General features: G+C 41.7%; 1 protein-coding gene across 1 annotated transcript; it reads left to right on the forward strand.

Moving 5' to 3' along the window:
• The first annotated feature begins 1,476 nt into the window (after positions 1-1,476).
• ATP6V1B2 (ATPase H+ transporting V1 subunit B2) lies at positions 1,477-24,463 on the forward strand. Its single transcript, XM_054578951.1, has 14 exons — positions 1,477-1,633; positions 7,845-7,900; positions 12,099-12,197; positions 12,918-13,011; positions 13,139-13,216; positions 13,678-13,817; positions 14,150-14,251; positions 14,599-14,696; positions 15,297-15,420; positions 17,026-17,176; positions 18,625-18,707; positions 20,312-20,416; positions 21,248-21,377; positions 23,042-24,463. Exons 1-14 carry the CDS (start codon positions 1,498-1,500, stop codon positions 23,179-23,181), a joined length of 1,536 nt encoding a protein of 511 aa, XP_054434926.1. The 5' UTR covers positions 1,477-1,497; the 3' UTR covers positions 23,182-24,463.
• Positions 24,464-25,166: the final 703 nt, after the last annotated feature.

Here is a 25,166-nt window from a genome sequence, read left to right on the forward strand (position 1 = left end):
TGGTATACATTTCAAACCCTAACACTTTTACCTATGCAAAAATTTTTATTGTTCTTCATTAAGCACCTGTCTTCCCATAGTAACACAAATCTTCTAATGGTCAGACACAGTGGATGCTTGGAGTGCTCCTGTTACTGCCTTCTGTTTGGTTTTTGGAATTATTCAATAACCCCTCCTCGATATTTTCTCTTCTTTTTGCTTCTAGGATGTGTCCTGTGGGTTCTCTATAACTCTAGTATCCGTCCAGGTTTGATTGCAGTATACTCTTCTTTTGTTCACACCCTATCCTTAGTGATCAACTTTTCCTTTAGCATTTTCCCACAATACACACACTCTCTTTTTTAATCTCTTCTATTTCCCTATCACCAGCACGATAAGACACAAATTTTGATCTCAGTTCAGCCCAGTTATCGTCTCCTAAGATATTTATCTACATAGTTCAAAGAGATCTCATTTTGACTATTCCACAGGAAACTTGTGAGAGCCCCCAAGTAGTTAGCTTTCCTCTTTTTCCTCCTCTTTGCACCAGCAGCGAGCTTCCTCACTTGCTTCCCCGCCACAGTCCCTTCAGTCACGCAGGCCCCAAGCCTGCGAGGGCCGTCACCGCCCACAGCCAGCTGGTTATTCTTGTTAGTTCTGACTCTTAGTTTTCAAATACGTTCCGCTTTGTTTTTGACCCTGCTACCACCACCCTAAAACAGTCCAATGTATGGTTTTTGAATGATAGACGAGTGAATGAATTGAACAGGAAGATAGTAAAGTAAAAGAAGTGATGGCACATAGCACCCGAATTTAATAATCACTGGAATAGGTTTCTTAAAAATATATTTTATTGATTATGCTCTTACAGGTGTCCCAGTTTTTCTGTCTTTGCCCCCCTCGATCCAGCACCCCCACTCCCTCAGGCAATCCCCACCCCATTGTTCATGTCCCTGGGTCATGCATGTAAGTTCTTTGCCTACTCCATTTCCTACACAGTACTTTATATCCCCATGGCTATTCTGTAACTACCTATTTGTACTTCTTTATTGCTTTTGTTTTTCAAAGTGTGTTTTTAGAACTTGAGTTCATTCAACGTCATGAAGTATCATTATAAAGTGGACATCACTTGACCTTTTCTTGCACGCGCTTGCTTTTCCGCCCCCTCCGTCCCTTACCCCCACTCTCTCCCTTATGTGCATTCCTTTTTCTTGTTTCCTGTGTTTCTCCCCCAAATCTTGCCTTTCTCTCTGGGACCCTCTTTCTCTTCTGCTTCCCAGCCCCGGCCACGGTCCCTCCCTCCCAGCACGCTGGTCAGCTCCTCGCAGCTGGCGCGCAGGCTCAGTCCCGCCCACGCGGATGCCTAGTCACGAGGAAGCCAGCGGAGTGCCGCGAAAGGGGCGGGGCGAGGCCGCGGTGCCGCAGCGCGCATGGGCGGAGCCGGGTGCGCGGGCTGCCCCTGCTATATCTACGCCTGCGCGGCGCTGCTGCGGGGCCAGTCGGGACGGAGGAGACAAGATGGCGCTGCGAGTGATACGGGGAATTGTGAACGGGGCCGCATCCGAGCTACCGGTGCCCACCAGTGGGGCGGCGGCGGGATCTCGGGAGCAGGCGCTGGCAGTGAGCCGGAACTACCTCTCCCAGCCTCGCCTCAGTGAGTATCAGAGAGCAAGATGGATCCTGTCTTTGCTCCGAAGTCCAGCCCCTTGCTCCTACTCACCTGCTTAGCCAGCGGCTTGGGGGTGGGGGATGAGTTATTCATTTTTTCCTTTCGCGTCCCCCTTACCCTCACCCACAAAGCCTCTCTCTAGAAGAAGGTTTGAGTGTATCGTACATTTCTGCGAGGGAAGGAGCACCAGCGGGAACTTTCCTGGGGCTGGTGGGCTCCTGACTGTTGCCCCGCCCTCTCCAACTTCCCTCGGCTGGAGCTTTCTCAGGCACTTGCTTCCTGTCTCTTCCTCGGGAAGGCCGCTTCGTGTCACTCTGATCTTCATCTTCGCCTGACCTCATTTGGGTACTTAGTGGTCGCGGGAACGCCCCTCCCTAGCTGCTCTCACTGGCATGGACCTCAGGGCAGCCCCTGCCGCGGGCGAAGATGTAAGTGCCATCGCTGACGTGGTCAGGCCTTTCGGGGATGGAGGTCAGAGGGAGATGTTCGGTGGAGGGCTGCTCCACAGCAGGACACCTAGATACCACGGAACGCTAGAGCTGAAAAGTACCCCGCGGGTTATCTAGTCTAACCCTCTCATTTTACAGTGACGAGCCTAAGGTTCCTAGAGGGACAGCCCTTGCCAGGCTTTAGACACCTAATTATTGGCAGAGTAGGAACTGCAATGCCAGGTTTCTTAATTCTTGCCGGGCCTTTTTGTACCATTGCCTCATCATTTACTGTCCAGTTAACCTGACGTGGTTGAGTGCAAGGCTGCCTTGGGGAAATCAAGCCTCTTTGCTTACATAGCGTGATTTATGCAAAGCGTATGCATAGGCATGTTTAAGTGTTGGGATTATAAAAAGGCCTTAACAAACCAGCTTTAAGTGAACTGCTCAAGAAGTGGTGCTTGATTACGAAACAGTACAGCTGTGTAGCATCATATGCCTTCACAGCTTTCTTAGGAACTGGGGATGAGCCCTGGAAATAGACTCAAAACTTGGGAAAGCACCTGATGTTCCCCCGGATGGCAGGACTGTATTTGCACTGGTTAATTGCCAGAGTGCCTGTTTGTGGGTGGCTCATTGGTTAAAAAGAATTTCAGATGAAAGGTTTCTCTCCTGCCTGACTAATCCCATCCTGATCTGTCACTGGGTCACGTGACAGCACTGCAGTATGTGGAGAGGAAAACACTTGATTCTACGGTTTGCTGAGTTGTGCTTTTTACACTGGGAATTATCTGAATTAGAGAATGCTTATTGGGTTTTTTTTTAATAAGCTAATAGAGATGTTTCAGAAAGTTGACAGATGTTGCATTCTTACGTTGACTTTAACAACTTCATAGCTAACAATTATGAATTCACTTATGAATTGTATTTGTGTGTTTTGCTTTGGGTACATACAGAACATAGCAGACATTAGTGGTGTTTCTAAGAAAAGATTATACAGGTGCAGTAGTCAGTTTTCAATATTTATTCATTCAGTGTCAGTTCAGAGTATCAGCTGAAGTAATGACATTGTTTAGAGAGTTCTCCATGATTAAAGTTGTAAGCTCTTACTTTATCTCTGTGTGCCTAGCCAGCGACTGAGGAACTTCTCCAGATGAGATTCCTCCTGACGGAATTGTTACAACATAAAGCTTAAAACTGAACCTTTAGAGGTCAGGAATCCTTTTCATATCCTCAGTTCCTCGCCCATTGCTTGACACTTAGAAGTACTGTGTCTTATAATTTGTTTTATAACTTGCATTTAAACCCCTTATTCTAAAAGTTTAGTGGGTAGATTCTTAACGTGAATGGAATCACGAGTAGGGAGTTGGGCTACTTGATTGAGTTGAGTCCCCCTTTGTCGAGTTACACTAAAAAATGTCAATGATGTCATACTTAGGCTAACAGCTAACCACATTTGCAGAATACCATCTTTTTTTTTCTCTATTGCCACATTCTTGATTCTAGTTAACAGTGTTAATTGCTTGTGAATAAATATTAATCTCTTAATTTTTCTAGTTAAAGATTGATGATACCATCCTAGGCAGTGATGTTACAGTTATTTAATGTGTGCTGTTTGAATGAAGCAGTGGAGTGGTATTGGCAGTTCACTGTGCAGATTGGATCCTGTTTTAAAACAACTTCAGGATTATGGGGCTGTTAACAAGAACTGGAAAACGGGATATGCAGGCTTTATATAATCTGGAGTACTTTAATTGAATTCCTGAAGTCACAAGGAAAGGAAACATGATTTTCTTTTAAATTTTGAGCAAGGCTCAATCATATAATAGAGCTTTGGACACTCTACCTTTTGAATTAGATAATCGGCATCATTCTTGAGTCCCTAGGTTAACTAACCTTATGTTTCTGACATCATAGCCCCAGAAAAGTCAGATGAAGGGGTCATTGGCCTGCCTTTTTCTAGAACCTCTTTCTCAATGCCCACTGCTTTCAGCGCCCACTGCTTTCAGCTCCCACTGCTCAGGGTGTGGGTATCTACTCTTCTTGCACAATGGAAGATGATTGCTCTGGGTTTTTGTTTTGCTAATAAGGCGGAGGCTGAAGGACTAGATCGCTTGTGCAATGGCTGTCAATTTTCTCCTTAAAAATTTCGCAATCACTAAATGGCGTTCGTAGTCTTGAACAATCTTATATCCTGCAGGAGGCAGAGGATGTCATCTGAGAAAAAGGCTTCTTAAAAACCTTTGTAGATTTTGGTTTTAAATGTCACTCCATACATATTTATTGTCTGCTTGATAGTTCAGAATCGAAGATGTGACTTGTTGGTGTAAAATGTGTTTGGCATATAATGGAAGCATGTGTCTGCTGTGTTGTCTCAAGTTCTGCTCATCCCCTCCAGATCCAAGGTCTTGTTCATTTGGAACATTTCAAGAGAGGAATGGTCCTTATTTTGGTAAATAGAAGTGTTCATGTAACCTGTGAATGGTTTTTTAGTTTTTGAAAAGCAACTTAATGTCTTTGGCAGCCTTACTCTAAACTGTTCTCTCTGCTTTGGGCTGTTGACGGTAATGGTGTGGAACGCTGGATATAAATACTGCAACAGATAAAAGGTATTGTTTGATAACATTTTTTCTGGTAGTTTTTTTCTTTGCAAATAGTTTTATTATTATGGAAAAGAGCTATTGTTTGTATATAAACTGTTTCTAGTATTTATTCATAGTCCAAGTAGGCCAAATGCTCAGAATTGTGTCATCTCCATATTTTTTAATTATACTGGAGACTAAGTTCAGAAGTATTTTAGGGTCGTAGAGAACCAACTTGAGAATGCGGGGTGGGAACAACCTCAAAACAAACAAAGCCACTTCTCATCCTGGCTTTCCCATTTAGTAACAGATTTCTCAGAGCCTTTGTAAGCTTGGAATGGATGTATCAGCCTTTCCTACCTCCCAGTATTCTGTGAAGCTGAAATTAACCTTTCTAAAGATACTCTGCAGAAATATGATGCATTTGCCAGGGTTTTGTTTGGTAATGTTTTTTATTTAGTTTGGGTTATAACACTTACTAGGTGAGTGTGTGTGCCAGTTTAATTTAAACCAGGCGTGTTGCTTAACCTCTGATTGTATCTGCTGTAGTCCCCTCCTGTCTTTCGTGTTTTCCAGGGAGGGAACTCTGCTGAAGCATCTCCAGTAGATCAGTCTTTCCTCTATTTAAACTCTCCAGTTGCTACACTCCATTGAAGAAAGGTTGTTTTGCAGTAAAGACAAAGTGCGGACACAAAGGGAATCATTGTCCAGTGCATTAAATAGTCAACTTATTTTTTTGTAGCTGAAGATGCAGACTCAGGAAGCTGTTTTGAGTAGTATAGCTGTAGGTAATTATGAGAGTACCCGACTGCGACATCCAGCTAGTACAGTGTCAGAATTTGCGCTGCAGCTCAGAGTTGGAGAACACAGGACTCTGGAGCCAGATCCTCGGGCAAGTTGCTTAATTTCTGAGAATCATTTTCCTCTTCTAAAGCTTGGGTTAATATTAGTTAACTCATAGACCTGTTATGGAGATTAAATAAGAATTTCTGGCAAATACTTATGAAATGTATATTGAGAGTGTTGGTATTAATAAATTCAAATGGTTACTTACTGGCTTCTTTAAAGGCCACCTGGGATGTGACCTACAGCATAGGGAATAGTCCATAATGATATCGTGCCCAGTCGGTACTGGAGATATTGGGGGAACACTTTGCAAAGTACATGATGGTCTGTTGTCTAACCACTATGCCGTACACCTTAGACTGATATAAAATAATGTTGAATGCAAACTGTAATTGAAAAATAAAATTTACATTAAAATTTTTTTAAAGGCTACATATATTGCAAATTTAGAGACTGCCTTTGATGCATAAGAACCTTGTCTTGTGTAGAAGTCAGCTTTATTCACTGTTTCCAGGAAAAGCAATGACTAGTGTTTCTTTTTCTTGGTCATGCTTTTGCTCGTGACTGGCAAAACTTCATAATTTTGAATGTGCTGGAATTTAAGCACGAGATTCTGAAACGCTGTTTTAGAGGTTAGAAGTTCAAAGGAGATGCAAATCTTTTCTGAAAAGTAAGGAGGCTTTCAGAACCTGAAGGATTTTATTGGTGTTACATTTACTTATAAATAGCCCCTCCTTTCATTCCCAGCTGTTTGGGTAAATGGTTTGAAAAGGTTTTTGTTTCTGTATTTTTAACACTGGGTTCTAAGAAAAGTTGTTTCTAATGTAGCTCACTTGCATTTCCACATAACAATTTTAGAAAGTCATCGATAGAATGTTTGGACTCTTAAAATGAGAACAATGAATCATTTTTTAGGGATAGGAATTTTTTTTTAAGAGTATTAGGTTATTTTAAAACAGTGGAGTGGATTTTCATAAAAGTTGCAGCAAATATGACAATTGGGGGTCTTTCTAATAATTTTTGAGGAATGGCTCATTCTTTTACCATCTATTCAAGTAACTTAACTTTTTTAGTTTAAAGTGACTTGCCCTTTGTCTATAGTTAAAAAAAAAAAAAGGTCATCGTGGAGCCTCTGATGAGATAATTACAATTACAGACACACTCGAGCAAACAGTAGCTGCCAGGATTTAAGTGCCTGTGATGCGGAGGCCAGGGGCCCCGGTGGTGTTGGCCTGCCCCGCCCCGTGTTTCTGCCAGGGCCCCGCTTCCTGGCTGAGGAAGTGTGTCTCTGAGTCCTGGAGCCCCTTGAGTGGACAGACTGGTTATTAAATGGTTTCCTCATTCTCGGGAGTCCGCGTCTGTGCCAGTAATCTCTGCCCGAGACTCAGTGAGAAACCAAGCAAGTGAAACGCTCCCAGGTGGTTGACAGCGTCTTAGAAATTATTTTAGGCCTTGTAAGTTTTTTTAATACATTCGTTTTATTTGTTTTTTTAATTGTTCTGATTATGAAATTTAGTCCATCCGATTTTATAATCCCTCTCTTCAGTGTTCTGTTTCGTACCTCGTTGCCATTATACTCGACAAGGGGGTGAGGTGTGCTGTGGCTGAGGGGTGGCCACCCTGGGGATTAGCTGCCTTGCAGAGCGGCCATAATCGTCCGCGGAAAACAGAAGCTTCTAAACTGATGGTTATATTTGGCTTTTTATTTTAAAGGATACTTATCTTATTTGACCCTCTGGCCTTTCATTTCCTTGCCCGCTACCTCCTTCATAGAACAATTTTCCCATAGTTTTTAAGATGCCATTTAATGATAGCCTTTTACCTTAACAGGCTGCATTTTCTCAGATTTCCTTTGTGAGTGTTGTCAATTCTGCTTAAAGTTAAGTATTCCCTTCCCCTTCCTTCTGTACTTTGGTAAGTGCCACCTCCTCTACAAAGCTTTCCTTTCCTCTTCAAGTTAAGAAGTGCTGTTGGCTTGTTCCTGCGCTCCGCCTCCCCCACACATCTGCTAGAGCCCTCACCCTCTTCTCCATAAGAAACGGGAATTCTTGAGGGAAATCTGTTCCTCTGCGTCTTTTTTGGTTTTGTATCCTCGGTCCTTAAAACATTGTGACTTGCTCATAGTAAGGATTCCGATGGTTTTGGTTGGATGTGGGTAGGTTATAAAAAGTTGTGCACGTGCAGCCATACTTAATACATTCCATGAAAAGTGTTGTAACTCTTTGAGCGCTCCGTATTGCAGTAGGTGTGACAAAGCAGAGGGGTTTTTGTGTACTCCCAGGGAGGTACTTGAGGCTGTTTTCCTATTTGACTAAAGCTGACTCTTTTGTTTTTTCCCAGCATACAAGACAGTATCAGGAGTCAATGGTCCGCTGGTGATCTTAGATCATGTTAAGGTAATACACCGCCATCATCGTTTAACCATTTATGAAGTTAAAAATGTGACGTTAAGCCCTTTTTATGTATACTTTAAATTTTATGTTATGACTTTTAAGCCATCCCTTGGTCTGAATGTCAGTCCTGTGTAGGAGACTTGAGACTTAGATCAAATGTCAGAAGACTGGATTCCAGCACTGGATCTACTGTGGATTTTGGTAGGGACCTAGAGTTCCTTATCTGCAGGAAAAAAAAAAATTGTCACTCTACCTCACAGGTCTGTTGGGGAAAAAACCCAGTAGTAGTTATGAGTATATTTTATAACCTGTAGAATATTACAGATACATGGTATCATGGCTCTTTTCATAGACTGCCATGTGTTAGAATTACTTGTTACCTTTTTTTTGTCTTCTCTACTGAAGTTTTAAGGTCTGTGAACGAATAAACAATGTTGCTTATATCTTTGAGGGCTTGACACTGATATTCAAATATCAAATAAATAAACACAGATTATCTCAATAGAAACTAAACCCCCAACACAAAGTATAGTTTTTACTTTTTCAGTTTGTTGAATCTTTAGTTACATGTTATTGTAGCCACACATGTATATAAGAATTATAAACATGTTAGTGTTATCTTAGAAAAAGAGGCATAGAATCTAGTCTGTAATTGAATATCCTGGGCAAAGTCATCTGCCTGAGTTCTGTGATAAATCTCTCCGGGGAACAGAATTTCTGTGATACGCTCTCCAGCACGGGAATTCACTGTCGATTATTGTGGGTTGGGGTGAAAGGTGCCCAGCTACCTGTTTGTTGAGGAAAGTAACGGCGGAGGTGTGTGGGCCTGTGGCCTCTCTGGAAGTGGGAGATACATTGAGAAACCTCTTTTAGGAGAAAGGTCACAGTACATTGTCTTTTCAGCTCTATCACTGAGAGAATACTTCTGTGCATTACAAGGTGCCTATACAAATTAATGTCAAGGTTAAGCATAGCAAGTTTACCTTCCGGCCACAGTTTCCTGCTGGCCTGCAGTTTGATTGGAAACCTCAGGGCATAGCTTTCCAGTTGTACAGGGTTAGGCAGGTGCCCATTAATGTTTCGTGAAAGAGCCATCACTTCTGTTTTTTGAGGAAGTATAGGAAGGTTTATTGGTGTCTTTATCCTTTCTTTTTCTTCTGTCTTCTATAATAGATAAAATTCTGGGCTCATTTTTAAAATGCAAAACTTTTATATTAGTAAATATATTATTGAAAAGTTTAAAAATACTCATTCATGTTACAACTATTTCCAGTGCTGAAGTAGCACAGAAAATACTGTGGAGAACAGTAGGCGTGGCCGCTCCGCCAGGGAGCATAGTGCAGTGGGGGAGCAGGCACAACGCAGGCGCGGAAACGGCTGCTTATTTAGTGCTGTCAGGGATAAGTGCGGGGTGCTACCAGAGTCACTGATGGGAAGGACGTAGAAAAATCTCTGAGGAAGTAATTTTAAGAGTGCTAACAAAGTTTCATTCAATGTTTGGGATCTGTAGCTCCAGCTGAGGAAAAGCTGGTAAATTTTAAGTAGTTTTAAAAATGGTTTATACCACCAGATTTAGAGTGATTGTATTATTTTTTGCTCTTGGCTTTTGTTTTAACTTAAAACATACATGTAGGGGAGAGGAACAAATACGGTTACACAAATTATATCAGAATAGAGGAAAATGGAGCTTGCTACCCAACTCATCTTAATGAAATGAGCGCATCTTTGATTCCCAAACCAGACAGAGGGTAGTATAAGAAAAGAAAAGTAGACCTATTTTCATTTATAAACACAGATCCCAAAATTCTTAATAAAATAAACTCATGTATTCGATATTTAGCAAAAATAACCACAATTATGACAGAGTAGAATTTATCCCAGTAATACTGAGATACTTGATATTAGAAAATGTATCAGTGTAATTCAGCTCATTCATGGATTAAACTAGCAAAAGCTTATGCTTTCCTCAATAAACACAGAAAAAGCTGATAAAATTACTCATTTAAAAAAAAAAGTCTCTTGGAAATATGGGCAAGGCCAAACTTTGAAATTCTTAGATACCTACTGCACCCTCCAGCACACAGCACACTGAAGGGGAGGCTGTGAGACAGTCCATTGAAAGCAGGCGCAGGGCGAGGAGTCCTGTCGTGCCCGCCACCCTCCACCCCTTGCTTGGAACCCAGCTGATGCTGCGGGAGAAGAAACTAGGGCGTCGAGGGATCAGGAAGAAAGAGGAGTAGCTGGTCATCATTTCTTGGCGATACCAACTAAACAGAAGACGCAAGTCATTCAGTGGGCAAACTGTTAGAAACAAGGTGCAAAGCAGAGTTGCTGGATTCAAGATCAGTCTGCAGAAACCAGTAGTAGTCTCTGTGCCCCCTTAACTAGAATTATTAGCACCTCTTTCCAGAGAATTATAAAACTTTGTTGAAAGACATAAAAGGAAACAAAATAAGTGTAGATTCCATGTTAACAAATGACAGAAAAGACAGGTGTTGGTTCTCCCCAGGCACCAACATCAGGTAGAGACAGGTGGTTAGGAATGCGGATTTGGTGCAGGAGTCAGCAGGCGGGTCAGGGGGCAGAATTCAGAACTCCCCTCCCTCCGGAGAATTGGACTTGGCAGACGGTCAAGGCTGCCTTCCGAGGCAGTGGGGGGCGTGTTGTGCTACTTGGTGAATATTATTAGGGCGTTGGGCCTCTGTATTAAAAAGAATAAAGAGGAGAAAAGTAAAATTACTTACCAAAAGTAAATTCAGGTGGATTAAACACCTGAATATGAAAAATCCATTTTAGAAGATAGTACAAAAGACCATTTTAATTTCAGATTGGAAGGTTTTTCTCAACAGTACACAAGGCACAAATCATAAAGCAAATTATTATATAAAAAGTCTTAAAACTTCATGTGATAAGATACCATAAACAAATTTAAAAGACAAGAAACAGCAGGAGCAGATATTTGCAAAGAAATTAGTATCCAGAATCTGTAAAACTCCTAAAAATAAATAAAAAGCAGATTCAGTTGAAAAGTGAGGAAAAGATGTTAATGAGCCAGTCATAGGAAATGAAGCCTGAATTGTCAGTAAACATGAAAAGATGCTCAGGATTAGTAGAATCAGGAAAATACGAATTGGAAAGATGCTATTTATCAAATAGTAAAAATTAATGTTTAATAATGGTTACATAAGCTGGCAGAGATGGAGGGAAAAGATACTTTGTATACTGGTGGGGAGATTGTAAATTAATACAGTTTGTTTGCAGAGTAATTTGGCAGAGAATGGGCATAGCCTGTAAGGAGCACACGTGAAAATGTTCATTGCAGCATGTTTTAACTGTAAATTTGGAACAGCTTTGAACTCCATTGGGAAAACAACTAAATAAAATGTGGTGTGATTTTATTTGATTTGCACTGTATCTGTTCTAACATTAATTTTAAGATGCTCATATATTCACATGTTAGCATATCCAAAATCAAGTTACAGTGAACCGTCTGTCATAGTTTAATTGGCAGGTGCTTTCCTTCACATTACATAAAATAGTGGTGCATCTTTCAGTGGATTATGTTGATAAAATGAGGTAAATATTACTATGATCCAAAACATAAGGCCAAATTAAAAGTTGCAGGATGGTATATTTAGTGTGTTGCCATTTATATAAATAAATCCACACTATATTTTTGGAAACATGCATTTAAAATATTAAGCATGGATTAAGAGAATACATACCTGGTTAGGAAAATTAGACTGGGGGGATTTTTGTTTATTATAAGTCATTATTTTATTATTTAGTTGCATTTTATCCTGCCCCCAAAGCACATAGGTGGTTACACACACAGCCAGGTTATACACACAGCAACTTCTGTCCTGAGTAGGGGGAACATGGTTGTTTCTAAGTTCTATACCTTTCTGTAGTCTCAAAACTTTATACACGGAAGGAAAAATTTTAATTACTGTGTTTTCATGGATTTAAGACTCTTCTCTCTGTACCTTATGCTGGTCTGCTAGTGTCTGTACCAGTGATGAGCATTTGAAGGACTTGAACTACTGGAGGACTTTGTGTGTAAGGGAGGTGGTGGGATCGCATGTGGATTCATGCTGTGATCAAGACAGAGCGTGCGGAGTGTTTTGGGAAGTTTTTAACCCTAACCCTAAATCTAACTTTTTAACCCCTAATCCTATAGTTATTGATTTTTTCCCCCTAGTTTCCCAGATACGCTGAAATTGTTCACTTGACATTACCAGATGGCACAAAGAGAAGTGGGCAAGTTCTAGAAGTTAGTGGTTCCAAAGCAGTGGTTCAGGTAAGCATCATTTTCAAAACCTGGCCAGTTGAACTTTTTCCTAATTACAAAAATATAAGGAACATCGTGTGTTCTTTCTAGTCATCATTGAATAAGTGTATCTTTAGAGATTGATTACTAGCTGTGGGGAAAAAGTTGTTTTTGCATGTTTTTTTGCCAAATGTCAGTTACTTATCTCCATTCTAGCCCAAAAGCTCCTCCAGTAAGGTGGCATTTTTTTTTTTTAAATGGATAAAATGAAGTGGAAAATCAGGTAGGAGAGAGATGAAAAGCATAAATCACAGCTTATAGTATGGAAACCAGAATGACATCTGAGTCTTGTTTCTTTAAATTGTGTCCTATAATTCCTAATTTTTAATGTCACCAATGATGGGAAATGCCAGTTTTCTCAAATAATATGTTCCCCTAAAAAGTAGTCTAGAGCACGTGTCAGCAGAATTTCTATAAAGGGCTATGTGGAGCCACCTAAGGTCTCTGATGCATATTTTATTTTTATTTTTATTTTTTCCAAATTAAACAATTGTTTAAAAATGTAAAAAACATTTTTATCTTGATTGTAGGATTTGATGTCCTACAGGCATGACCCTTGTCAAGAGGTTGTGTTTGTGATATTAAAAATAGTGTACATTTATGTACAATGACTTCATAAGGGCTGACAAAATTTAAATGCTTATGCTTTAAATTTCTTTTACCCTTCTGATTACTTCTCTTTCTTTGTAGGTATTTGAAGGAACTTCAGGTATCGATGCCAAGAAAACATCCTGTGAGTTTACCGGGGATATTCTCCGAACACCAGTGTCTGAGGATATGCTTGGTAAACCGATAAGATTACTCATTCTGAGCAGAGATCTGTTTCCTTTTCAACCTGTTTCCATTAGCCTTTTCAAAAATGATGAATGTTTGTGTCCTTGTCCTCTCTGTACTGTACCACCGTTTTACAGGTCGGGTATTCAATGGGTCAGGAAAACCCATCGACAGAGGTCCGGCTGTCCTGGCTGAAGACTTCCTTGACATCATGGGTGAGGACAGGAAATGGATTTCTGTGTCTTGGGGGAAGCGGCTTGTATCTATTTAGCTTATCCCTTTGTCACGTAAAGAGTGATTTTTGTGATATTTTGAGCTAATCACCAACATGCCCCATAATTAACGATTTGTTATTTAATAAATTTATTTTTCCTAGAGATTGTCCTAAAATTTTATATAAAATGTCTTAAGATGTCACCAGGCTATACCTGAAATGTAAACAGCAAAGCCATGGCTTTGAAATTAGGATCATTCTCATATTTACTATACCTTTCCTCACTTTAGGAACTTGGGTTCTGCTATCATGTATTTCTTGAGTTTGTGCAAGACCAGTGGAAAAAATTATTTAACCAGTCTCAGAAATAACTGATATTTTAGGCATAGAAAGAAATGCTTTCTATGGTTTTAGTCTTCATGTGCAGGCATAGAACAGTTTCTCCTCTCTGAACCGCATTAGGCCAGCCGATCAACCCCCAGTGTCGCATCTACCCAGAGGAGATGATTCAGACGGGCATCTCGGCCATCGACGGCATGAACAGTATTGCTCGGGGGCAGAAAATCCCCATCTTCTCTGCGGCAGGATTACCGCACAATGAGGTGAGGCTAGGATCTGTTTGCTGTGAAATTTAGCAAGGAAGAATTCCTGAACGCTTCACGGTAATGAGAAACCAAAGAATGTTCCGCACTCATCCCCGACATTACAGTTTATATAAACTATTACATTGAGCCTTTGTCCATGCATGATAGCTGTCTTCTTGGTTACCCTAAGAGATCTTTGCAAAAAGTACAAAATGGCTTTGTTGGGTAAAGTCCTTTAAAACTTCCCAATTTCATCTATAACCATATCATCAACAAGTTTAGGATAAAAGTTGTTTTGTTGCAGATTTGTTGTTTTAGATTCCAACTCAGTGCTTTGTAATCCTCATCAGATTGCAGCTCAGATCTGTCGCCAGGCTGGTTTGGTAAAGAAATCCAAAGATGTAGTGGACTACAGTGAGGAAAACTTTGCAATTGTATTTGCTGCTATGGGTGTAAGTAAAATTATTTTCTGGTTTAATATGAAATATAAAACTAATTGCTTATGTTCTTAGAACAGTGTAGAAAATCACTCGTATCATTGAATTTATCTCTATTTAGAGAAGTTGCAGCTTGGCATTTTGGGCAAACTAAAGATTAAAATTTGGCATTTGACTATGAAATGTAAGAATAAATCTCTTTGTGCCCAAAGCAGGCTATTTACTTTGTTGGCTTCTGTGAAAATTTTTTGAGTACTTGAAACTTTAAAAGGAGCAATGCAGGTCAATAGCTTGGGCCTTCATCAGAAATGCATGTTGAGGACTTTCCTTCTGCTAGCCCTGATGAAGTCGTTACTGCTTAGGTAAACATGGAAACCGCTCGGTTCTTCAAGTCTGACTTTGAAGAAAATGGCTCCATGGACAATGTCTGCCTCTTTTTGAACTTGGCTAATGACCCTACGTAAGTAAAGACAGCTATTTCTTGATGTTCACCCTTCAGGTGAAAAATGTTACCTGTCTAGGGAGGTAAAATGGTATAATAATGACAGCAGCATGGGTTTAAGAATGGGAAAACTTTAAATTCCAGTTCTGCTTCTTGATAGTTATTTGGCTTAGAGCAAATCACTTAGGCTCTGAAGTTCAGTTTTCTCTTCCAGAAAAAGTGATAAATAGCACTTGACTCTCAGGCTTGTTGTGCCTGTTAAATGCAAGAATATGTGTAAATTACCTAGCACGCAGTCTGTACTCAGTAAATGATCTTTCTTTCTTACCAGAGGAATCTGGCCCCTATTTCTTCTTTCTTTCTCTCCTCTCCATTTTGAGAACTATGTAGTTCTGAGAAATTTATAAAATAATTTAACTTTGTAGAAGTGATTCTTATTCTATAAGTACCTAAAATAAGTCTGCCTTATTTAAGAACTTTTAAAGTAATAATTGCTTTACCCTCCTTAATTTACGTAAAACTTTTAGAGGGAGACTGTACTATTATTTCTAGAATCTCATTTTCTTTTGTCTTCGGCCTTTTTATCTGAGTGACATAGGACTTAATGTTCCATTTCAGTATTGAACGAATTATCACTCCGCGCTTGGCTCTAACCACAGCCGAATTTCTGGCCTATCAGTGTGAGAAACATGTATTGGTTATCCTAACAGACATGAGTTCTTATGCTGAAGCACTTCGAGAGGTAATTTTTTTCTTAATTGAAATGGCTTAATTTTCAGAATATTCTTGTCCTTTTGTTAAATTTTTATTTACTTTCATCATGTTTTTAAAACTTCATTGCTCATATATTAGTAGAATACCTTGATTAATCAGAAAGGAAAATCCAGCTTGTTTTCTGTCACTTGAGTTGAAATGAGTAGAAGAAGAGATTTAAGATACTGGCCTGTTCATCATTCTGTCCTGTCTCCATGGATTAAGACTTGATTCTAAGATAGAATAGATGGTAGCTGTTGCAGGCTGCCTTTTCCGTTACTCTCCCAGGAAGTCTGTCTGCCCAGACCGTCAATTCCTAAACCTTTACAGAATTTGGTTTTTAATGATGTTAGTATTTTTAAAAAAGGCCCCATTCTGGCAGTGCCCTTCCGAGCATCTTTTTCCTTTGGAAAACTCAGTGTTTACTTAGGAGCAATATTAAGACTCTAGAGTTATCACGCAGAAGTTTAGGGTGTTTTTTCTAATGCAAGTTACTGAAATTTTGAGTAAGTTCCTCCTTTAAGCATGTCAATAGGAAAGGCTTCTGAAGAGACAAGCTATGTAGCTTCTTAAAACTCTTAAGACCCGTATCTCTGCTGCAGTGCTTGTCACTGGAGGACTCACCCCACCCTACCTGTTGCAGTCCCATACTTTCCGAAAATACAACAAAAATGAGTTACTAGAAAAGTGAAATAAAAAGTATAGAGTTTACAGGCCTAGACGTTTTTTATTAGATTCAACAGACGTGAAGTTATTCTGTTAAATTGCCATTAAAGTTTTCTAAGTGCTCGTCTGTATTTTTGCACTGGATGTTGATAAAAGCTGGTGTGCAGGCCAGGCTTTGAGCGGCGCCGCCCTAGCACACTCTCTGGCAGGCGCTGAAGTAGCACTTCCGCGTGGCCTTCATGCTTTCGGGTTGTTAGCAGTGGTAGATTAACAGGTACACCTGCGTTCTAGTATGTACGTCCCTGAGAGGAGGACCATTTGTTACTATTCTTATTTTGTGCCGTGAATGGACTCCTGGCTCTGTGATTTTGGGAAATTATTTGACCTTTGGTTATAACTATAATATTGGCATTAACAACATTGCTTTCCTCATAGGGATGTTGTGAGGATTAAATAATGAATGTAAAGTACACCAAATGCCTCCCGGTACGGATTTCCTTCCCTTTCGGCCCTTTAAGGTTGAGCTTACAGAAACACGGCAAGATCTTGGCATGAAATAAATCTTGGGAACAAAGAAGTTCTCATAGTTTTTAAATTAACTTCCTTTGGTTTATAAAATTGCAAGCACATTTTCTTCTAGCAAGCTATTTGAAGATTTGCTTTATTGTGACATTTTAACAAGAACAAAAAAAACCACAAAAACAAACCAAAAAAAAGCCTAAAAGAACCTTATAGTGCCCAATTGTCAACATTTTCTTTGCAGGCTAATGTGAACTTGTGTTGTTAGATTTTCCTAAATGATCTTTTAGAGACAGTATTTAAATGAGAAAGATAATACTCCAGCTTTGTAATTTGGCATGTTCAAACAAACAGAGCTTTACTTTCCATGTTCTGGTGTGTGATCTTTTCCTCCTGGGCTTACTGTCAGGTTTCAGCTGCCAGGGAAGAGGTTCCTGGTCGACGAGGTTTCCCAGGTTACATGTATACAGATTTAGCCACAATATATGAACGCGCTGGTCGAGTGGAAGGTAGAAACGGCTCTATTACTCAAATCCCTATTCTCACCATGCCCAACGATGGTAAGTGTTTGTCTTGGGATGATGGCAGCCCTAATTCTTGTAGGGACTTTGAGTCCAAGAGAGAAGACTGTCTACCTTTTCGAGTTGAAATTCTTATGCGAGTTTATCCTTCAAGAGCTCACATTAACCAGTGAAATGTACCCAAATACAAGTGTTCATTTGAAACGGCTCATAATTATCATTATGCTTTTGTGGAAGAAAAACAACTTTTTTATAATTTGAATTTTAAATTTTCATTTACTTGGTACTATTGAGTTCCTGCTGTTTGTAGGGCACTGGTCTACATATAAGGAACTAAAAAAAAAAAAAAAGTATTGTCTCAACGTAATGATTAGATACTTTTTATGTATGTGCACAGATAGTATAAGGTAGCATAAGTGTGAAATGAAAATCACAATAGTAAATGCCACAAGACTTCAGAGACAGAGGATCACCGAAGGCTGGTTAAAAGCGACTGTTAGCTTACCGGCAGGAAAGCACGCAGGCCGCCGCCTGCGGAGCGGGCGCTCAGCGCAGCTCCTGGAGCAAAGCCGTCAGCCTTTTAGTCCTTACCTCGGTTTTTATAAAGCACCTTTACAAGATATCTTCCAGAAACCGTAATAACTCATGATATTTGAGGACTGTTCTGAGTGCTTTATAAATATTGGCTCATTTGTCCCCGTAGCGACTTTGAGAGAGTCTCTAACCTGAGGCACAGGCAGGCGAGTGGCCTGTCAGGGCCAGGAAGTGATAGCTTTAGAGCCCAGGCCGTCTGAGTTCGTAATTCATGTGCTGCCTGTGACATGAAAATTGTTCAAAAAGTAGCTACACAATTACTGTATGTAATTGTTAGCAGACTTAGAAATGTCTCGATTTGTATGACCTTTTCGGTGGTGCCAGAATTGTGGTGCTTCACTTGGCTAGCATCTCTGCATTTTCCATGCTGAAACAGCTTGTGAGCCGGGAATATTCTTAGTATACGTCCATCGGCAAATCTCTGCAAGGGAACTTTCTGTTTAAGATGGAATTGTAAGAAATATTAAGGGGAGAGGTCACACAGCTAGGAGAAGCCATGCTTTTTAGGCCTGTAGCCAGTTTATCCATGTGCCAACACATGTCTGTCTATGCTGCAACCAAATACATTTAACTGTCCAATGTAGTAACCTCCAGCCACACTTGGCAGTTTACATTCTAAAGTTAATTAAAATTAGGTAAATTTGAAATACGGTAAACTTCTTCAGTTATGTTAGCCACATTTTTATTGTGCTCAATAGCCACATTTGGCTAGTGGCTGCCATATTGTACAGCACAGATATAGAACTTTTCCATCGTCACAGAAAATTATTTTATATAGCGCGGCTTTAGGTAATGCCGTAGGTAATGCCCTAGGTACTGCAGATGGACATCCTCTGGGTTTGTCTGTATGAGAGGGGTGACTTTAACTAGTGCCTAGTGTCTTCTTCCGGTAGATATCACTCACCCCATCCCTGACCTGACTGGATATATCACAGAGGGGCAGATCTATGTGGACAGGCAGCTGCACAACCGACAGGTATGTGACATGTGGGCAGTGCCGTAAAATGCACAGATCTACTCGTCGGTGACTGGGGCTTTGCTCTTAGGAATTTTTTTCTTTTTTAAAAATAGCTTAAATTGATTTTGATATGGCTGTAAACTTGTCATTTCTGTATATAGCAGATCCTTGAATAATGTTGTTTAATTCAATGTCATTTTGTTTTAAAGTTGATGAAATGCCATAGGGACTTAACTCTTGTTTATATCAATTTGCCTATGCTAAAACTGGTGTTCTGTGTGTTGTTTCTCTTAAAGTCACAGAGCTAATCAGTGACATTGATCGGGGACTTAACTACAAAATCCTAGTGTGGATAAGAGTGCTAGAATTAAGAATTAAATTTCCACTTTACTGTGCCTTAAAATGGAGTCAGTTGTTTTAAAGAACTTTTTTGGATATTCTGTTCCATAGTGGTATAATCTACCAATATTGATAGTAATACAAAAACAGATTTTTTTCCTGTTTTATTTTTTTATTAAGGGAATAATTTGCCTATTAGTTTCAAGTATACAACATAATGATTCAGTATTTGTATATATTGCAAAATGATCACCCTAGTAAGTCCAGTTAATACCCATCACCGTAGTTAATTTTTTTTTTTTCCTTGTGATGAGAATTGTTAAGATCCACTCTCCTAGCTACTTTAAAAAAAAAAAAATCATTTTATTTTTAGACAGAAGGGAAGGGAGGGCAAAAGGGAAACATCAGTGTGTGGTTACCTCTCACATGCCCACCACAGGGGGACCTGGCCCGCAACCCAGGCACATGCCCTGACAGGGAATTGAACTGGTGACCCTTTGGTTTGCAGACTGATGCTTAATCCACTGAGCCACACCACCTGGGGCACGCAGCTGCTTTCCAACATGCAGTACAGTTCTGTGAGCCATGGTCACCATGCTGTATGTTATATCCCCCTGACTGACTGGTTTTTTAACTGGAGATTTGTACCTTTTGACCCTCTTCACCGTTTGCCCACCCACCCCCACTCCTGCCTCAGGCAACCAGCCACCCACCAATCTGTTCTCTCTATCCATGAGTTCAGGGTGTTTTGTTGTTGTTTGTTTTGTTTTTAGATTCTACATATAAGTGAGATCATAAGGTATTTATATTTTTCTGTGTGACTGTTTCACTTAGCATAATGCCCTCAGGGTCTATCCATGTTGTTGAAAATGACGCAATTTCATTCTTTTCTTGTGGCTGAATAATCAAAGATAGTGTTATTTAAGGTTCTGTAATAGAGTGCCCTTTAGGTGGAGTTATTGTTAATCTTTTTATTTTATATGTGATTTTGAGTCAGTTCAGAAGATCACTTGGATTTGATATTGTAGGCAGATACTGAGAATTCAGTTTTTCAGTATAATCTTGTACTGAGTATAGGTTTCACTTTTGGGGTTTGGTTTGCAAAAGAAATGTGCCATAAGGTGTTTTGTACCAGGGAGTCATGTTCAGACTCATCTAGGAAACAATGCAATGGTTTAATGTCATTAAAGGAATAATAATGAATTTCAAAATGCTTCTGTATTACCAGGAAAGCTTCAATTTTGTACTTACATACAATGTTTTCCCCTCCCATTCTACCCAAGATTTACCCACCTATTAACGTGCTGCCCTCATTATCACGGTTAATGAAGTCTGCTATTGGAGAAGGTATGACCAGAAAGGACCACGCTGATGTATCTAACCAGCTGGTACGTATGTTTTCTTAAGGGTGATGTTTAAAGAAGTAAATACCTTTGGTCCATTCTTTCTGCTCTCTTATACCTCTTCTCTTCCTCCCATATCCTTTTTCCCCCCCTCCACATAGAATTTTAGTATAGACTTCATGTGAAATACAAAAAGTCATTAGAACCAAGCACTCTTTTTTTTCATAAGGACGGATGCTGATAACCAAGATTAAAAATCATTTTCTTGAAACCCTTGTTTAATGCTATGTAAGGTAGTTTCTAAATTAAAAAAAAAACACCAAGTTTTTCTTAGTAACCTTAATAATAATTATGGGGCATTCCCGAAAGGGTACTCTCACATTTCTTGGTTAACACATTAAGCAGTCACTGGAACTCTCAAGGATGCAGCTTCATGTTTTCTGTGAATCCCTTCGTTTCCGTAGCCTTATGAGGCTGTGCAGCAGGCACAAGTAAAGAGAAATACTGTTAAATTTGAAGTAGAAATGGTATACCTGATATCACAAATACTTTCCTTGAATGGAATTTCCAGATGGAATACTCCATGGTCTGAGTTCTGATTCTCAAATGCCCTATAAAATGTAAGCTCATTGACACATTAAGCAAGTGTCTTTTTGTAGTAGTGTTTATTGCATGCCTGAAGACTTTTTCAGTGAGACTTTAATAAAGTCCTTCTGAGGTTTTCATGAGTTTTACTTAACGTGAATTGTGTTTGTAAATAATGTGACTTTCCTTCTGTGGTCTCTCATGAAGACAGCTAAAGCTACACGTGTGTGGCGCTGATTACTGAACATTGATAAAGTCTTCCCTCTGTCCCGTGAACCTTTCCCTCTGTAGTACGCGTGCTACGCTATTGGTAAGGACGTGCAGGCCATGAAAGCCGTGGTTGGAGAAGAAGCCCTCACCTCAGACGATCTTCTCTACTTGGAATTTCTGCAGAAGTTTGAGAGGAACTTTATTGCTCAGGGTAAGGTGACTCTTTTCTTACAAACATCAACAGCCTCTGATGTAGCCCTGAAGCTCTCTTTCCCAGCCTGAGAGATTTTACATTGGTCTCTGTATAGTTTTTCTTCTGATTAGAAAAGAGGTTCTCCCAGCCCTGTCACATCTTTGTACTGAGCACTCTGGCTCCTCCCCCTCTGCCTCCCCCCCCCCCAGGCCTGCCCCCCTACTCCCGGCAGCCGGCTCTGTAGCTCCCGCCTGCCTTCCCCCTCAGCGACAGACAGCTGCTTCCTCCACCTCCCCGCCTCTCTGCAGCCGACTCCTCTGGCTTGGGGGGCCTGGGACTTTCTGACCCATCTGTTTTCATCTCCTTTTTTGATTTATCTTCCTGCTTAATTGTTTATGTTCTCAGAGGCTTAGTTGCCTGTTCTTCCTGTGTTCTGTTCCCCAAGCTTTAGCTTTTTCCCTGTGCTGCTGCTGATCCTTACCCTCTTTCTGAAACCCTAACCCCACACCCTCAGCTGGGCCACCAGGGTTCAGGCTGCTGTCCCTGAGGCTCAGCATGGCCAGAACGCAAGTTTTTCCCCAGCTGACCAGCTGCGGAGCAGCCCCCGCTCCAGGTCTGTCCGCCTCTGGCACGGCCGTTGCTCTGGTTAGGCCCAGCTCAGCAGCCGGGCACTGCCTGCGAGTTCCTGGGTGACGCTGCGGCTGCTGACCTCTGACCGCCCTTTGAGGGGGGCCATGCTTTGAGTCCTAAGACCTGCTCCATGTCTTTGGTTTCGTACTCCCTGGTCGTTGGGGCCGACTTTCCCACCAGTCCCCCTGCCCCCCAGCCACCGTCGCCAGAGTAGCTTTTATTGGTTGGTCCTCTATTAAAAAGTCCATAATGGTTTTCCTTTCATCGCACATGTAGGGTTTTCAAGCTGTTTTGCTTGGTTTCTCTCCCCTGCCATTCCTGCTAATGCTGGGAGTACTCTCCCTGAACTCAGTGGTACTTGGAACAGATGTGTTTACTTTGGAATAATGCATGAAGCTACACACTTTAGGATTTATGCACTTTTCTAGTTAATATGATACATTTTTTATTAACATTAAAATCCCCCAAATATACAAGTGTGGGTTTTTTTGTGTGTGTTTTTTTTTAAGTAAAATTGAAGTTTTTCTGGTAGAGAAAAGAATCCAGAACTTCAGCCACTCTGATTCCTTCGTTAAGAAGTGAGATTTATTTACATGATGAGGCTGATTTATGCTACTTATAAAAACAATAACAACTTTGGAAACCACTCACCTGTCCATGTGCTCAGGTGGCCTTCCAGGCTTTCTAAGTGTCTGTAGCAACCTCTGCCCCTGGGGAACTCACTGCCCTCTGGGCACAGCCCTGGGTGTGGTTTCAGATTCCCCCCCCCCCCCCAGTTGTCCGAAAAGCTGCTTCCCTCCTCCCTGCTGCCCAGGGGCCTGCCTGCCGTCTCCGGCCACGGGCCTTCCCCTTTGCTCTGCTTCGCAAGGGGCTCATGGGCTGGGCCCGCGTTTGCACAGTCAGTCACGTCAGTCTGGGGAGGCCCCACGGCCGTCTCTCTTCTTTCTCGCGCTGTGCTCACAGGGATGGCCACGTAGCAGGGTGCGTCCTGAAGGACACCAGTGAGCTGAAGTCGTTTGCCTGTATTCATCCAATCTCAATTTTCTCATAAGGTCCTTATGAAAACCGCACTGTCTTTGAGACTTTGGACATTGGCTGGCAGCTGCTCCGGATTTTCCCCAAAGAAATGCTGAAGAGGATCCCTCAGAGCACCCTGAGCGAATTCTACCCACGGGACTCCGCGAAGCACTAGCTGCCACTCGTCGCTGGCTCGATACCCTTGTGACATACTGGTCCTGTTGTCTGTGTCCTTTCGCACTCCCCATCGCCACCTTTGTATTGGAGTTTACCATGTTGCCCTGTAATTAAGAACAGGATAGGTGACATCCTGTACCAGTGTTGCCGTGTCTTAAAACTGCTAACAGACTTTAAAATGTCCCCTGTTCAGAAATCCTGGATTTTCGATGCTTTGTGAAAAGTAGCTGCAGGGATGGAGGTGAGGTTTCCTTACTGACGTGTGTATCTGTATATAGTGGGTAGCTAGTTGCCTATGATGTCCTCATTATTTGATGTTCCAGACCTTCCCGTCCACCCCCTCGAGAGCATCGCCAGCAGAAGTTACAGCGCTCTCATCTTCGAAAGGGGGCGGGGCAGGGCCGAGCCGAAGGAAGCCTCCTCTCGAGAGCCCAGCGCCCTCTCCGGAGCCGGGGAGTCCGTGCAGTCGGCAGACCGCCGGGCCTGTGCTGCTGCTCCGAGCAGATGGCGGGCACGGTCCGCCTGCTCTTCCTCTTTAATGAGTAGGTCAGAAAAGGAGCCCCTCTCGCTCGTCCGTGCGCACAGGCTCGGTCTCCTGTGCCTGGCTGCTCACCCTCCCTCCGAGGAGCGCAGGAGCGCACGGCTTTGGCACGGCTGGCGCTGATCTGGTGCTGGTGGGGTGCCTTGCCTCGATCCCCGCTGGGCTTTCATGCAGAGGGATCCTAATGAAGAGAACTAGAGTAACCGTCATTGGGAAGAGTTGGGGGTACAGTCAAACAACGAACCACCACCTGTACCCATTCTACACGTGAACATGCTAACAGTGGTGTAATTTTCTAAAGCGTTGCCAGGTGCTGGAGGTATGGTGGGAGGAGAAAGCGCTCCTGTCCATGTGGATATTTTAAATTCTGTTAGAGAGCGGCCCTTGGAAGACCCCCCTAGTTGGTCCTGCTTTCTGACCTATCTCTGCCTCTTCAGGGTCGTCTTGTGGCACAAGTGATAGCATTTAAAAGCTTCAGCCTTTGAATTCCTGCTCCCGCGGGCCCAGGCCCTGGCCCTGAGCCGTCTTCCCGGCACTGCGCCCTGCCCCCTGCGTGTGTGCTCCATGTCCTTCGTTTCTTGGGTGCAATAGCGACTTCTCTGGCATTCCATCCTTCAAGTTGTGTAAAGTTCTTCACTTTTTTCTCTGAGGGTGTTGGGGGGAGTCAGCATGACTATATTTTAATGTAGAAAATGTGACATCTGGATATAAAATGAAAATATTAAATTAATGGAAGTGATCTAAAGTGACTCTGTGTCTTCTAGTCAGAAAAACAGCAACAAGCAAATGAATACAGTGATGCGCCTCTTAGATGCAGTTTAGGATGTAACCAGTGTTGTGAGCCAGCCCTTTGGGTTGGAAGGAGCACGGCCTGGTTCTGCGCCCTGTTTTTCAGGCTGCCCTTTTTGAGCTCTTTTTAATGTTACCTCTTCCAACCACATACTCTAGCTTGACCCAGTGTTGAGAGTTGCTGTGGGCGTCTGTGTTGTTCTTTGTTTCAAACATTTCAGGGCCTCTAGAACCCATCTGCCGTCATGAAAGTGGGCAATAAGTAGAAAATGAAATACAGAGTGAACAAGCCAAAGCGCACTTCAAACAAGATTTTAAAAAGCCCTGGCCAGTGTGGAAGTACCATCCTGCAAACTGAAAGGTCACGGGTTCGATTCCTGGTCAGGGCATGTAGCTCGGGTGTGGGTTCAGTCCCTGGTCAGAGCACGTGCAAGAGGCAACCAGTTGCTGTTTCCCTCTCTCCCTCTGTTCCCCTCTAAAATCAATAGGCATGTCCTAATGTGAGGATAAAAATAAATTTAAATAGATGTCCGGTATGTCAGAAAAACACACTGGTTAAGGCAGTGGGTGCGGCATCGTGAGGGCGTCCTGTTTCTCTTCAACAAGGCAGCTTGTGCAAGGTGCTAGGAAGGGCCCTGTCTGGCAGGAACTGG

Source organism: Pteronotus mesoamericanus, unplaced genomic scaffold, assembly GCF_021234165.1.
Source record: "Pteronotus mesoamericanus isolate MK-2021 breed Mesoamerican mustached bat unplaced genomic scaffold, CSHL_Meso_final contig_502, whole genome shotgun sequence".
Classification (NCBI taxonomy): Eukaryota; Metazoa; Chordata; class Mammalia; order Chiroptera; family Mormoopidae; genus Pteronotus; species Pteronotus mesoamericanus.

Coding starts and splice junctions, on each gene's coding strand:
- ATP6V1B2 (XM_054578951.1), top strand. CDS start 1,498: ATGGCGCTGCGAGTGATACGGGGAATTGTGAACGGGGCCGCATCCGAG. Junction 14,697..15,296: donor AACTTGGCTAATGACCCTAC/GTAAGTAAAGAC, acceptor GTTCCATTTCAG/TATTGAACGAATTATCACTC. Junction 15,421..17,025: donor ATGCTGAAGCACTTCGAGAG/GTAATTTTTTTC, acceptor GCTTACTGTCAG/GTTTCAGCTGCCAGGGAAGA.